This window comes from Hipposideros armiger, unplaced genomic scaffold (genome assembly GCF_001890085.2).
Source record: "Hipposideros armiger isolate ML-2016 unplaced genomic scaffold, ASM189008v1 scaffold_283, whole genome shotgun sequence".
Taxonomy (NCBI): domain Eukaryota; kingdom Metazoa; phylum Chordata; class Mammalia; order Chiroptera; family Hipposideridae; genus Hipposideros; species Hipposideros armiger.
Genome location: NW_017731633.1, coordinates 352098 through 364636, shown reverse-complemented (window position 1 = coordinate 364636; position 12539 = coordinate 352098). Strand labels below are relative to the sequence as shown.

The 12539-nt window shown below is 54.5% G+C and overlaps 1 protein-coding gene across 1 annotated transcript in view; it reads left to right on the top strand.

The window, feature by feature from the left end:
- The first annotated feature begins 2262 nt into the window (after positions 1 to 2262).
- KDELR1 (KDEL endoplasmic reticulum protein retention receptor 1) overlaps positions 2263 to 12539 on the top strand; it is a 20641-nt gene continuing 10364 nt past the window's right edge. The window contains exons 1-3 of the mRNA XM_019658253.1: positions 2263 to 2554; positions 3221 to 3321; positions 3588 to 3746. Of these exons, the coding sequence (XP_019513798.1) occupies positions 2464 to 2554; positions 3221 to 3321; positions 3588 to 3746 (351 nt within the window). The 5' untranslated portion in view covers positions 2263 to 2463. The remainder of the gene's footprint in view (positions 2555 to 3220; positions 3322 to 3587; positions 3747 to 12539) is intronic.

The window sequence follows — 12539 nt, the reverse complement described above, 5'->3', positions numbered from 1 at the left end:
GTACGGACAGACAGGAGGACACAAGCAGCCGGGGACGCCAGACGCCCAGCGGGAGGCACAGAGCCCAGGTACACACCATTCATTCGGGTTTGGGGTCTGGGGAGAGGGGCCCACGACACCCAAGCAGGCGGCTCAGGGTCTGTACAGACCGACAGACCCTCCCAGCCTCCCTCGCTGCGCGCCGCAGCCCTTACAGACACACCCCCCCCCTCATCAGCCCAAGCCCAGACACCCGGACCCACAGATCCTCACCCGGCAGATGGCAGACGCACGAGAGACCCCTGGGGGCCCGGCGGACTCACCCAGGCCGACACCCCCCCCAGCTGGGCACCAGTGGCGGAGGGAGGTTGCGGGTAGAGGGTGGTGGCGGAGCGGCTTGGAGGAGCCGGAGCGGGAGGGACTCTCACACTCGCTCTGTTCTCACACACACACACTCACTCGGGATGCGATTAACATTCAGTCCCCGTCCGTCCCTGCCAGGAGACCCACAGCCCCCCCCCCCCCCCCTTGGCCTCCCTGGGGACCCCTCCTCCTGCCAGGGCTGGGGGAGGGGGCCTTCCCCCTCCCCAGCTTCCAGCCTCTGCCTTCCTCCTGGACAAGAGAGTGAGGGGTTGCAAATAAAAAGGGAGGGGTGCGGGGTGGGGCGGGACTCATAATCAGGCATTGAGACATTAGCTTTGGACCTGGGGACTTGGACTTCAGGGTCCCAGGGGCTGCTGTCCTCTGTCCCCTCCCCACTTTGAGGCTTGAGAAGCGGAAGGCCATTCCTGGACTTGGGTCTCCAACATGCTAGCACACAGCTTTTGGCTTCAGAAGGCCAGGCTTGCTAACTAGGTCTCTATCATGAAGGCTGGAGTCCAGGCCCCCAGCCCCCTCCTTGCTCAGACCTAGGTCTCCAGGTGACTGGTGCTCTCTTCCCGCAGACCCAGAAGCCCAGGCCCCCAGGCCCTCCTCCCTCAGACCCAGCAGTCAGGGCCCCTGGCTCTCTTCTCCACTGGTACCCAGTAATACAGGCTCCCTCCTCCTGAGTCCCCTTTCAGGTACTCAGACAACCTGACCCTCTAGCACAAGCTACCCTCAGGGCCCACAAGTCCAAGACTCATGGGTGTCACCCTGAGGCACTCAATCCATCCAATCCTCTGAGGAAACCATATTCTGTACCCCTTTTTATACTGAGGGGCCCTGGCCTCCATCACCTGTGGGTACTCAAACATCCAGGAGGAAAACAGCATCTACCCCCTACTAGTCAGAGCCTGGTTCTTGCAGCGTCCCTCAAGGCCAGCTGCCCAGCTCCTATCCCTCCTGCTAGAGAGGCTGAGCCCAGCTCTTCTATAAAGTGGTGGGGTGGAGTGTCACACAGGACACTTGGGCCCCTGAGGGTGGAGGCTCAGAGAGAGAGAGAGTGTGTGTGTGTGTGTGTGTGTGTGTGTGTGTGTGTGGCAGTTCTGGAGTGGACCTGGTGCCAGAGCTGTGGGCTGCTGACTCCAGGGTCTGGGAAAGCAGGGGTGAAGGCTTCCATTCCTGAGAAAGAAGACTGGGGCCTGAATTTGTGGGTCCCAAAGGGAGGAAGGGATTGTGTACCTAGATTCCTGGGTCTAGGATGCTGGAGGCATAAGATGGTTGAGGTAGGACCCTAAGGAAGGGGGCTGAGGGCCTGGACTTCTGGGTCCTGAGAGGGGAGGGTGATGGGGGGCTCGGACTCCTGACTCCTGGGGTCCTGAACTCCTGGGTCTGAGGTAGGAGGGAGCTGAGAGCCTGGAATTCCACAATAGGTCCTGGGAGGGGAAGGGGCTGGGGGCTTGGACTCCTGGGTCCTGAGAGGGAGACTGGGGTCCTGGACTTCTGGGTCTGAAGGAGGAAGGGATAGGGTTCCAGATTTCTGGGGCCTGGGAAATGAATGTGCTGGGGTCCCAGACTCCTGGGTCTGAGAGAGGCTCTGGGAGGCTGCTTTCTTGTCTTTTGGGTAGATTAGAGCTGGAGGACCATGAAAAGCTAACCTCTGGGTCCCTGTCTAGGATTTTTAAAGCTGAGAGGGCCAGTCTCTCGAATTGCTGTCAAGGGCAGAGGCTGGGCATAGACTGCCTGGGGAGCAGGTGCCGGATTTGGGAGTTTCAGATCCCAGCGAACCGGCAAATTTCTAGGAGGTGGCCTTGAGGGTGTATTCAGCGCCAGCTCTGCAAATCGGCAGGTGCGGGATAGGGGGCGCCAGAGAGCCGGGACTCCGCCCTCGGGGCGGAGCCTCCCCGCCCAGACTCCTCCCCCTCCCCTCCCCCTTCTCCCCAGCTCAAGCTCGGCCAACAGCTCCCGCCTCGGCTCCCCCTCCCAGAGCCCCCTCCCAGAAGCGGAGCCCACGCGAGGGCCCCTCTCCCGCCCTCCAGCCCAGCCGCCTGGCCAGAACAGCAACCCCAGGGGGCAGCCCCCCGCCAGCTTGCCTCCCTCCAGCCCTGCCAGATCCCCCCAACCATGAATCTCTTCCGATTCCTGGGAGACCTTTCCCACCTCCTAGCCATCATCTTGCTACTGCTCAAAATCTGGAAATCCCGCTCGTGTGCCGGTGAGACGCCCACGGGGGCGGGAGAAAGGGGGGCGAGTGCGGGGGACATCCCAGGACTCGGGGAAGGGTGTGCAGGCACTAGGGGGACCAGTCCCTCCCCCTACCACTTGCTGGGGTTCCTCCTTCCAGGTCCGGGGTCACCGGGGGGTCAGCTCCCTTCACCAGACTGGGGGGTGCATACAGTTGGGTGGAGGTGGCTCCAGGCACCCAATTCAGCCTTCCACCAGCCCCTATCTGTGCGGCCCCGGGGTTCCGGAGCTTGAACAGGGAGCCGTGGCTAGCAGGGAGGTGGCTGGGAGTTGGTGACGTGGACCGTGGCAGCCAGGAAGACAGCGGGAGGGAGGCGACCGGTTCTGGGGGCGCTGAGGTCAAGTGGGGTCCTCCCGAGGCCCCACCTGGAATCTGGACTTGGGAGGATCCTGAGGGGACCGAGGATGGCCATGAGGCCTAGTCTGGGACAGAGCCTCGGGCTGGATTAGCTCTGGGGCCCGGCTGCCCCCTGGCTGTGAGCCGCGGGAAAGGACCCTGCTTAGGCAGGGCGGGCTGGGGAGGCCTCCAGGGACAGCTGCACTCCAGAGCTCCCTCCAGGCTCTTCCCCGGCGCTGGGCCTTGGTTTATTCCCTGCACAGCCCACCCGCAGACTCCCACACTCTCTCTGGACCACAGGGATTTCAGGGAAGAGCCAGGTCCTGTTTGCTGTGGTGTTCACTGCCCGTTACCTGGACCTTTTCACTAACTACATCTCACTCTACAACACGTGCATGAAGGTAAAGGCTCTACCTCACCTCTTGAGGGGGGAGCCAGGTGAGAACCCCAGGGAGGAGGGAGTACTGGTCCCCAGACTTCTGGGTGTGAGGGAGGAAAGGGCTGGGGGCACAGATGGCTGGGTCTGTGGGAGGAGATGACAGGGGCTGAGACTTCTGGGTCTGAGGGAGGAGGGGCCTGGGGTTCCAGACTCCTGGGACTGAGTCTGTTGGGGGAACAGGCCCTGTGCTGTGAGCTGAAATGCTCTCCTCATCATCCCCCTTGACAGGTGGTCTATATTGCCTGCTCCTTCACCACAGTCTGGATGATTTACAGCAAGTTCAAAGCCACTTATGATGGGAACCACGACACATTTCGGGTGGAGTTCCTCGTTGTTCCCACGGCCATCCTGGCATTCCTGGTCAACCATGACTTTACCCCTCTAGAGGTAGCCTACCTGGCAGGGTCCCTGTAATGGGGGGAAGGGCTGTGCCAGAATGGCTGTTGACAGTGGACCCTTTCAAAGGCTTCCTTCTGCAAGGATTGCTCAAACTTCCTTATTTTAGGACATAAAGTTCAGCGCAATGGCTGTGGACTCAGGTGGTCCACAGCGGTAGCACTCACTGTGTGCAAGGTGCTGCTCTAAATATTTTGCATACATTAACTCATTACTTTTCACAGCAGCTCCATTTTACAGGTGGGGAAACCGAGGCTTATGGAGTCTAAATGACTTGTCCAAGGTCATTGGCAGCCTAGGAGTTGGGAACAGGGGCTCTGGAGCCAGGCTACTTGGCTTTGAATCCCAGATCTGCTCCCTTCTAGTAACATGACCTTGGGCATGTGATTTGACCTCTCAGTGCCAGAGTTTCCCCATTTGTAAAGTTGAGATCAGATCACTGTGAGGATTTACTGAGATTACACAGCATCGCCTAGTAGTTAAACATAGAGACTATAGAACCAGAGAGCAGTGATTCGAAGTCCACTTAGCAGCTGTGGCACTTTGGGCAAATCAGTTTCTCTGTGCCTCAGTTTCCTCACCTGTAAAATGGGGATAATCAATTCCTACTTCAGAGGGTTCTAATGAAGGGTTAATATTGGTAAAGCACAGGGTCTGGCACTAGGCAGGAAGTGCTGTGTCAATGTTTGTTCAGACTGAGTAGTTCAATATCATGTTGGTAACTTTTACTAAACATTAGCTGTCATGGTTTTTATTCTGTGGCATTTTGGTGGCACCCGTGCAAATTCCTGGGAGGAATTTTGGGAGGGCCTGTGCTAAGTCTGCAATCTCCTGGCTCCTGGAGCCTGGCAGGAATCCAATTCAGAGCAGGCCTTCCTCCCCTAGGCCCACTCCTGCCTTGGAAGAAGCTGGCCCTGAGTGGCCAGGTGGGCTGATGGTTTCAACAGAAGCCATCATTCAGGGGAGTTCCTGCAAGATCTCGCTTTAAAATTTTGGTCACAGATTCAAAATGTATTTTCAAAAAGTCCCTGCAAGCCAGATAAATCTGATATAGGGTGACTTTGGCCCATGAGTCCCAGGAATGTCAGGGAGGCTGCACCATGACGTGGCGGGAACCCCGGGCGTGGCTGCAGGACCTAGACTTTGCAGACATATCATTGTCACCACCTTGCCCAGAGCACTCACCCAAACTGGGTTCATTTTTCATATGGCGAGACTGAGGCTGGGAGAGGCATTGGGGCTTGCTCCAGGTGGAAGAGGCCACACCAGAACCCAGGACTTTTGACTCCAGCTATTTTGGTTAACCTCATTCAGAATGGGGGAGGTCACTTGAGCAAAGTGACTATGTGTCTGGCTCCACACTGGCCATTCTTTTTTTTTTTAAGATTTTTATTGGGGAATTGGGGGATGGGAACAGTGCTGGGGAATTGGGGAACAGGGAACAGACAAGTTGCTGTCGTTTTGTTCTTCAATCTAGTTGTGGAGGACGTTGCTTCACTGGCCCAAGTTGGCACCATCATTNGGGACCCTTCTCTCTCTCCATGGCATCCAGCACCATATTGGACCTCAGCAAATGTGTTGAAAGAGTGAATGACCTTGGGCCTTCCTTCTTTGCTCTTGCCCTGACCTTCAGAGTGGGGATGGGGGAGGCAAAGGATCAACTCCTAAACTCCTCAGCTTCTGTTGATCTTCCTCTCTCCTTTGTCTTAATTGCCTTCTCTAAATAATGATAATGATAATGATGATAATAATAATAATAATAATAATATTAAGGAGTCCCTCTCTTTGTCCAGCATGTTTGCATTAACCATTCTGTTTTGGCGCTGAAGAACCGAGTCCACAGAAGGCGGGTGAGCGCTTGCCCTGGTGGTCTGAGGCAGAGCTGGGTCAAGGACAGGAAGGCCCATTGATCATTTTTGAGCCTGTCTGTATTCATTTTATCTGCATCACCTCCCTGGAGCCTCATACCAGCCCCACGTGCTAGATGCTACTAATTCATTTCTGTTTCACAGGTGATAAATCGAAGCTGTTGTGGAGTGGAAAGAGCCAGACATGGCTGATTCCGCCAGCTGTGTGGCCTTGGGCAAATCATTCACTTCTTGGAGCCTCAGTTTCCCAGCCTGGAGTGGGAGCTTAGCCTTAATGACAGTTCTCATGATTCACCAAGAGGGCAAGTGTCCTCTCAAGGTCAGTCAGTGGGGGAGGGGGATTGGGCTCCAGCCTCCTGACTTCCAGGTCGGTGTGTTGTCTGACCCTGTTCACTGACCCCGAAAACCTTGGGCTGTGGCACTGGAGATGTGGGGAAGGGGCTCAGCTGGGCCGGAGGGATCCTAACCCTCAAAAGCCTGAGTCTAAACCTCCTTCCACGCCCTCTCTGGCCTGTCCCCAGGGAGGGAGCAAAGATTCATCAGTTACGGTACCAGCTGGCAAGCGGCGGTGAGGACAAGCGCACCAGCTGCCCAGAGTCCCTACTGAGGAGCCAGGCCAGGGGGGAAGGAGGAGAGTTCGGGAGGAGGGAAGGGAGGGAGGATGCAGGCAGCGGGCAAAGCCTGTGACCAAACCGTCTGGCGCTGTTGGTCAGCAACCCTCCCCTCCCCCTTCCCCACACCAGGCCACACCAGCTGGGCCTCCTTCACCCTTGCCACTGGCCCTTCCTTCCGAAGCTGTGGAGGAGTGCGGTTCCTTTTGACTTGCTCACCAGCTGCATGATGTTCTTGGGCAAGTCACTCAACCTCTGCAAGCCTCAGTTTCCCCTTGGGTCAACCAGGAGTAACAATGCCCATGTCACGGGGTTGTGGTGAGGAGCAGAAGAGCTAACACCAGTGAAGGACCTGGAACTAGGACATGGAACTCGTAATTTCTCTCCTCCCCCTGGGTGATGAAGACAGTGGACATGATGACAGTGGACACGAGTCCCCATCACCCTAGGCCCTGGAAACCCATCTTTCTCCTCGTTCACAAGTAATGATTTGTTCCAATAATAATTGCTATTTAAGGAAAGTTTACGACGTGCCAGGCCCATGCTAATCAGTTTAGGGACATTACCTTGTTTCTTTTTCACAACAGGCCTTCCTGTGAACAGGATATTAGTGTCCTCTCCTTACACGTAGGTACAGAGGTTCAGAGAAATCAAGTCACTTGCTCAAGGTCACATAGACATAGGGTGACCCGGTAAGTTATCAAACAAAAAGGGGCACTTTTGAGAATGAAAGGTGGTGCTACTGATAATTACGTCCGGACTGGTCCAGGCAAACTGAGAAGTATGTCACCCTATGTGGACAGCATGTGGCCGAGCCAGGGTTCCAAGCCAGGCATGTGAGATCCTCTGACCCTAGGTTCCAGAAGGGATAGGAAGGAGATACTCTGGATTAGGACCCTGGGTTCGATCCAGGGCATCCCACCTACTCCCATGACCCGGGTCAAGTCTCATTATCTCCCTTGGCCTCAGTTTCCAACTCTGTCAGTGGAGAGCAATGTTGGCAGCAGAGCTCTGACCCCTCATGTACTGCAGTCCAGAGAGGAGCAGTGATTGGCCCAAGGTCACACAGCAAAGTCTTGGTTAAATGAGGATCTGAGCCCAGGTGTCTTGACTCTTGGAGAATATGACGATGATTAAACGCCCGTAAAGCTCTTGCTTGGCACAGTGCCTGGCATAGTGATCACCCAACACCTGATATCTTAGGTTTACGTTATATATTANGAACCAGGTGCCTGCCCAGAGGACTGGGGTTGCAGGAGAGAAGAGGGGTGAGGGGAGAGCAGGCTCAGGGAGGGCCGCTGGGGCTGGAGTGGAGCCGCACTGTCCACAAACATGGCTATTTACATTTCAATCAATTAAAATTGAATTACAAAATTCAGCCCCATGGTCACGGTGGCCACAGCTCGAGTACTCAGGGGCCACATATGGCCTGCGGCGCAGGCACCGAACGTTCCCACCCTCACAGAGAAGTTCTCTTGGACAGTGCTGGACTCAGTGCCCTTTGAGGGCCCTCTCAGCCCTGAGACGCTGGACGGGCCCTGTGCTGAGAAGGAGGAAGGGGGTGGGGTGTGGGGAGAGGACAAGGTCATCCAGACTGCGAGACAGGAGGCCTGGGCCCGAGGAAAAGAAAGGAGCATTTATTTAGCCCTTACTGAGTGCCAGGCTCTATGTAGGGTGCTTGGCTAACAGAGGTGAGACTTTATTTGAAGCCTGGATCTGCCACTCAGCAGCCCAATGACGTAACCTCCTTAAGCCTCAGTTTCCTCCTCTGTAATATGAGAATATGAACAAGACTTACCTCCTTGGGTGGTTCTGAGGAGTAAATGACACACGGGAAGTGCCCAGTAAAGGTCAGTATTACTACAGGCGTCCTTTCTCTCATTTCATCCTCAGAGAAACCCTGCGAGGTGGGGTTTTCATCCCAGATTCTAGTGAGGCTCAGGGAGGGGAGGAGACGCACTTGAGCCCACAGGGCAAGGAGGCCCCAGAGTTTAAATTTTGAACCCAGATCTGTCTGGCTTGGGGCTCTGAACTCCACCTCCTAATAGCCGGAGGCTTTTGAAGAAATGTGCGGTGAAGAAGGGAGGTGAATGGAAGGAAAAAACTGGGCAGAAGAGAGGCTTCTAGACTTGGCCTGGGGATCAGAAGAAGTGACCCTTACACCGAGTCGAAAGGGCGAGTCATAATTCCCCAGGGAGGAAAGTGCAGGTGCAGACAAGCTGTGAGAAGGGAGGAAGGAAACTTTGGGTCACACGTGGAGGTCAGAGGCCAGCGGAGGGGCGAAGGGCAGTGTCCTGAGGGAGCAAGAGCAGGGCGGCGCCGGGCGGGGGTCCCCTGGGCTCACCAGCCAGGATCAAGTCCAGGAGCTGGAAGGCTGTCTTAAAGCGCGTACTGGCGATGCGGTTCTCGTGGGCGTCCAGGGCCAGGAAGGTCAGGCAGCTGATGAAGGCCAGGAGGCCGGCCCCCACGGCGAAGCTGCAGGCCATGTTGTTGCTGTTGAGCACGCAGTGGAGCTGCGAAGAGTCCGTCTTGTTCTGGTAGCCGTCGGTCAGCAGGGAGGAGAAGACGATGAGGGAGAAGACCTGTGGGTGCAGGAGGGGCGTTTCCAGGGCCTGGAGAGGAGCTCAGTGTCTCCCCAAACCCACTCATCCTCCTCATCTGTGGACCGGTCCTGCTGACATCCAGTGGGCAGTTCTGGCCCCTCCCTCCCTGTCAGGTCCTCAGAGCCTCCAAGCCTGTCCCTCCTGTTCCCCCTCACCCACCTTCTCCATCCTAGCTCAGGCCTCCACCCCCTCGCCTCAGCCTCCTCCCAGGCCTTCCTGCCTCCAGTCTCAGCCTCTCAGCTCATCCCCACACAGCCCCTGCCCTCCCCCCCACACCCTGCTCACAGCCCCCCATGGCTTCCTAGAGTCCCCAAGACAGGATCCCAGCCCCTCAGCCTGGATTTGGAGGCCCTGCATGGTCTGTGGTCTCCCCACTCACCGCGCCTCACCCACGCTCCCCTTCTACCACCCCAAACTGATACCTGCCACCAAATACAGGTACCAATTAAAATGCTAAGCACAGTGCCTGGCACACATGATGAGCTCAGTAAGTATTTTCCATCGTGATGCTTCTCTCTGCCTCCAAGCTCTATCCTCCTCTGCAACTTCCTCCTCCCTCCCAGCTTGGCTAATTCCTATTTGCTTTTTTTTTTTTTTAAATAAATATGTGAAATAGTCCAAAAACATGGAGAGGATGGAGAGAAATGTAACAAGCACCCAGGGCCTAACAAACATTAACATTTTGGTTTTCTTTTTTCTCTTTTCTTTAGCTTCAGGACTTTTTTTTTTTTTTTAAAGCAAATACAATCTCACTGAGAGAGTAGCCCCGTCCCTCTCGTCTGTGCATGTGGCAAGCAGCACATTATAGTACAATTGTCCACATCTATGCTTTTCTTCCATGGTGTTTATTTAACGGCACTGAAGAACTCCACAAACACTAGCCATGTCATCTTTACAACCACCCTAGGCTGTGGCACCACAAACNTTTCTTAAAAAAAAAAATAATAATAATAATTTGCCAGTCTTTAAAAAACAGATTTTCACATTAAAATCTGAATTTCTGGCTTCTCTTGAAAAAAAATCCGTCAGTCTGACAATGCCGGGTTCTTGTTTCTGGGTGGCAGCAGATGGCTGGAGCTGAATGGATGGGATGGGAGCTTTCCACCACAGTCCCCAGGATTTGGCTAAGGGGTTGTTACCATTTATTATCGGGCTGACATGGTTGTTTTTTGTTTTTGATTGATGGAGTTAAAAGGAAAGAGATATTTTCCACATCTCCCTCCAGATTGACTTCATACTCGGCCTGTTCTCTTCACTTGTGTTACCTGCCTGACCCTTGTAATCTTTGGGGGTTTTGCCCCCAGCTTTAGTCACACTCCCTAGATGTCTGCTGAGACCGCCTTAACCGCTCCTAGTTTTGTAGGACGGCTCTGGAAGCTGCAGGAGGCAGGTAGCTGGCATTTCCCGAGCATTTCGTAAATGCTAGGCAATGTGGGTCACACGGAGGAGCCAACTGGACCCTCACAACTCCCCTGCAGTGGAGGCACTCTGGAGGAAGAAACCGAGGCTTAGAGAGCGAGTGTCAGAGATGGGGGTCCTGACACGAGCCTGTATGTTTAGCCACTGCTATGGGGTTTTTCAACTGTTTATGTTTTTCTTTTAAGCTGAGGGACCTTCTGTTTAGAGGAATGGTGCCCAGAGGTCTGATAGGGAAAACGCAGGAGCAGGGCTGCTGTCGTGGCTTTGGGGTTGGCAGGAGGCACATATTTCATGCAGTCTGAAAACTATCAATCTCAGTCTGGTCCGAGTCTCTAGTTTTCCAACCAACACAGCTCAGGCCCAGAGAAATTAAGTGACGTCCCAGCTTTTCCACTAGCGACAGTGAGGACTAGAGCTCGAAGCTACCCATTGCCCAGGTCACAATGCTGCCCACTGCACCACACTGCTGCCACCTCCAGATGCCCACAGAGACTGCATCCTATTTATGCGGTACCCCCAGATCTGAGCACGGGGCCTGCCACATGGGAAATCTCACAAAGGGACCACAGAACCCATACTTGACTCCCCGCAATTTAAATCCCTTCGTCCAGTTTGTAAATGAATGAAGGCCACCATGACCCTTATGTGGGTGTGTTTGGTTTGGCCTGCATAACGTTAAAATAATTTTTTTTGTATTCATTGCCAACTAATTCCACTTGAAAAAAAAAGGACATCCAATTGTTCCAGAAAAACCAGAAGGTTCTAGAGTTGCACTGTCCAATATGGTAGCCAGCAGCTCTATGCATCCGTTAGCACTTGAAATGGGGTGAGTCCAAATTGAGATGTAAAATAATGCAAAGGATTTCAAAAACTTGGTATAAGAGAATGTAAGATACTTAATTTTTATATTGATGACATGTTGAAATAATATTTTGGATATACTGGGTTAAATAAAATATATGAAAATTTCACTTGTTTTGTTCTACTTTTCTTAACGTGGCTACTAGACGAAAATTCTGCCCTCTGGTTTTCACTGTATTTCAATCGGACAGCGTAGCTCTAGACACCCCAGGCCCACATTACTGAATAGTGGGTGCTTCACCCCTGCCCCACCGGTTCCTTAGTGGGTGCTTCACCCACTGAGGTTACCCTACAGGCAGAAGCATTTTGTGGCCTGTGCACGAGTCCATGATGAGCTTCGGGGTTCTAAAATAAAACCCTTTCCTCTTCCCCAAGACAGTCTTCCAAATATTTGAAGACAAGGATCTCCCTGAGCTCAGTCATGGACTCGCCATCCCCTGTTCTTTTAATGGCTCCTCACACAGTTTGGTTTTGAGTTGGGTCCCTTGTCACTGGGGTGAGTGAAAGGGCTTGGGCTTTGGCGTCAGTGACAAGGCCGGCCCAGTGTTGGTCCAGGTTCTTAGCGCTGTCTCCACGAGCCGGAGCATTCTCTCTCTTTGAACTTGAGCTTCCTCACTGTACAGTGGGGCACCTCGTGCGTCCCTCCCATGGCTAGTGTGAGGAACAAAGGGCTCGATGTGTAATGGGCCCAAAAGACGTGTTTCCTTCCTGTCACCACCTCTAATCTGCCACTATTATGGTGGTTCCCAGATGGAGAATGCAGGAGCTGGTACCGACCCACTGCAGAGACCCCTGGGTGACCCTGTAGGATTTGTCCCCATCATGGGCCACTCGACTGACCAGAGAGGAACAGACATGAGAAGGACAGAGCTGTTTTCAGAAACTCTTCTGGAGGGGGGATGATGTCTTTACTGAGGATGAGGCTGTCTAGCTGTCAGGCATCATAACAAGGCGGGGGACCTTCGGAGTGGTCAGATAAGGGGACAGGGCAGAGCTGGCATAATTCGGGTTGTTGGGGCCAGTGCTGGGCATGTTGATAGGGCTGGCAGCAGAGGGGGGGGACAGGGTGGTCAGCACCACGCCACCCTCATCCAGGGAGCGCTTGTAGGGGACTGGAGTATCATTTCGGAGGTCCTGGAGGGCCAGGTAGGCCTGGAATATCTGTGGGCAGAGAAGGGCATGCTGGAGGCTGGTTTGGACTGGACAGGGGAGGAGAGGGACCCGTGCTGGGGCCTGGCCTGGGAGGGAGACACAAGGGGTGGCTGTGCCCACTCACTGGACAAGGGCACCCAGCACGACGCCTGGTGCTGGGCTGCGTCTGCTAGGAGGAAGGGGCCCCTTTTCTTTTCAATTTGCCTGGAAGTCTTGGAAGGGGCTAGCGGAGGCCCAGGGGAGCTGAGTGAGAGCAAGCCTGTTCTAGCC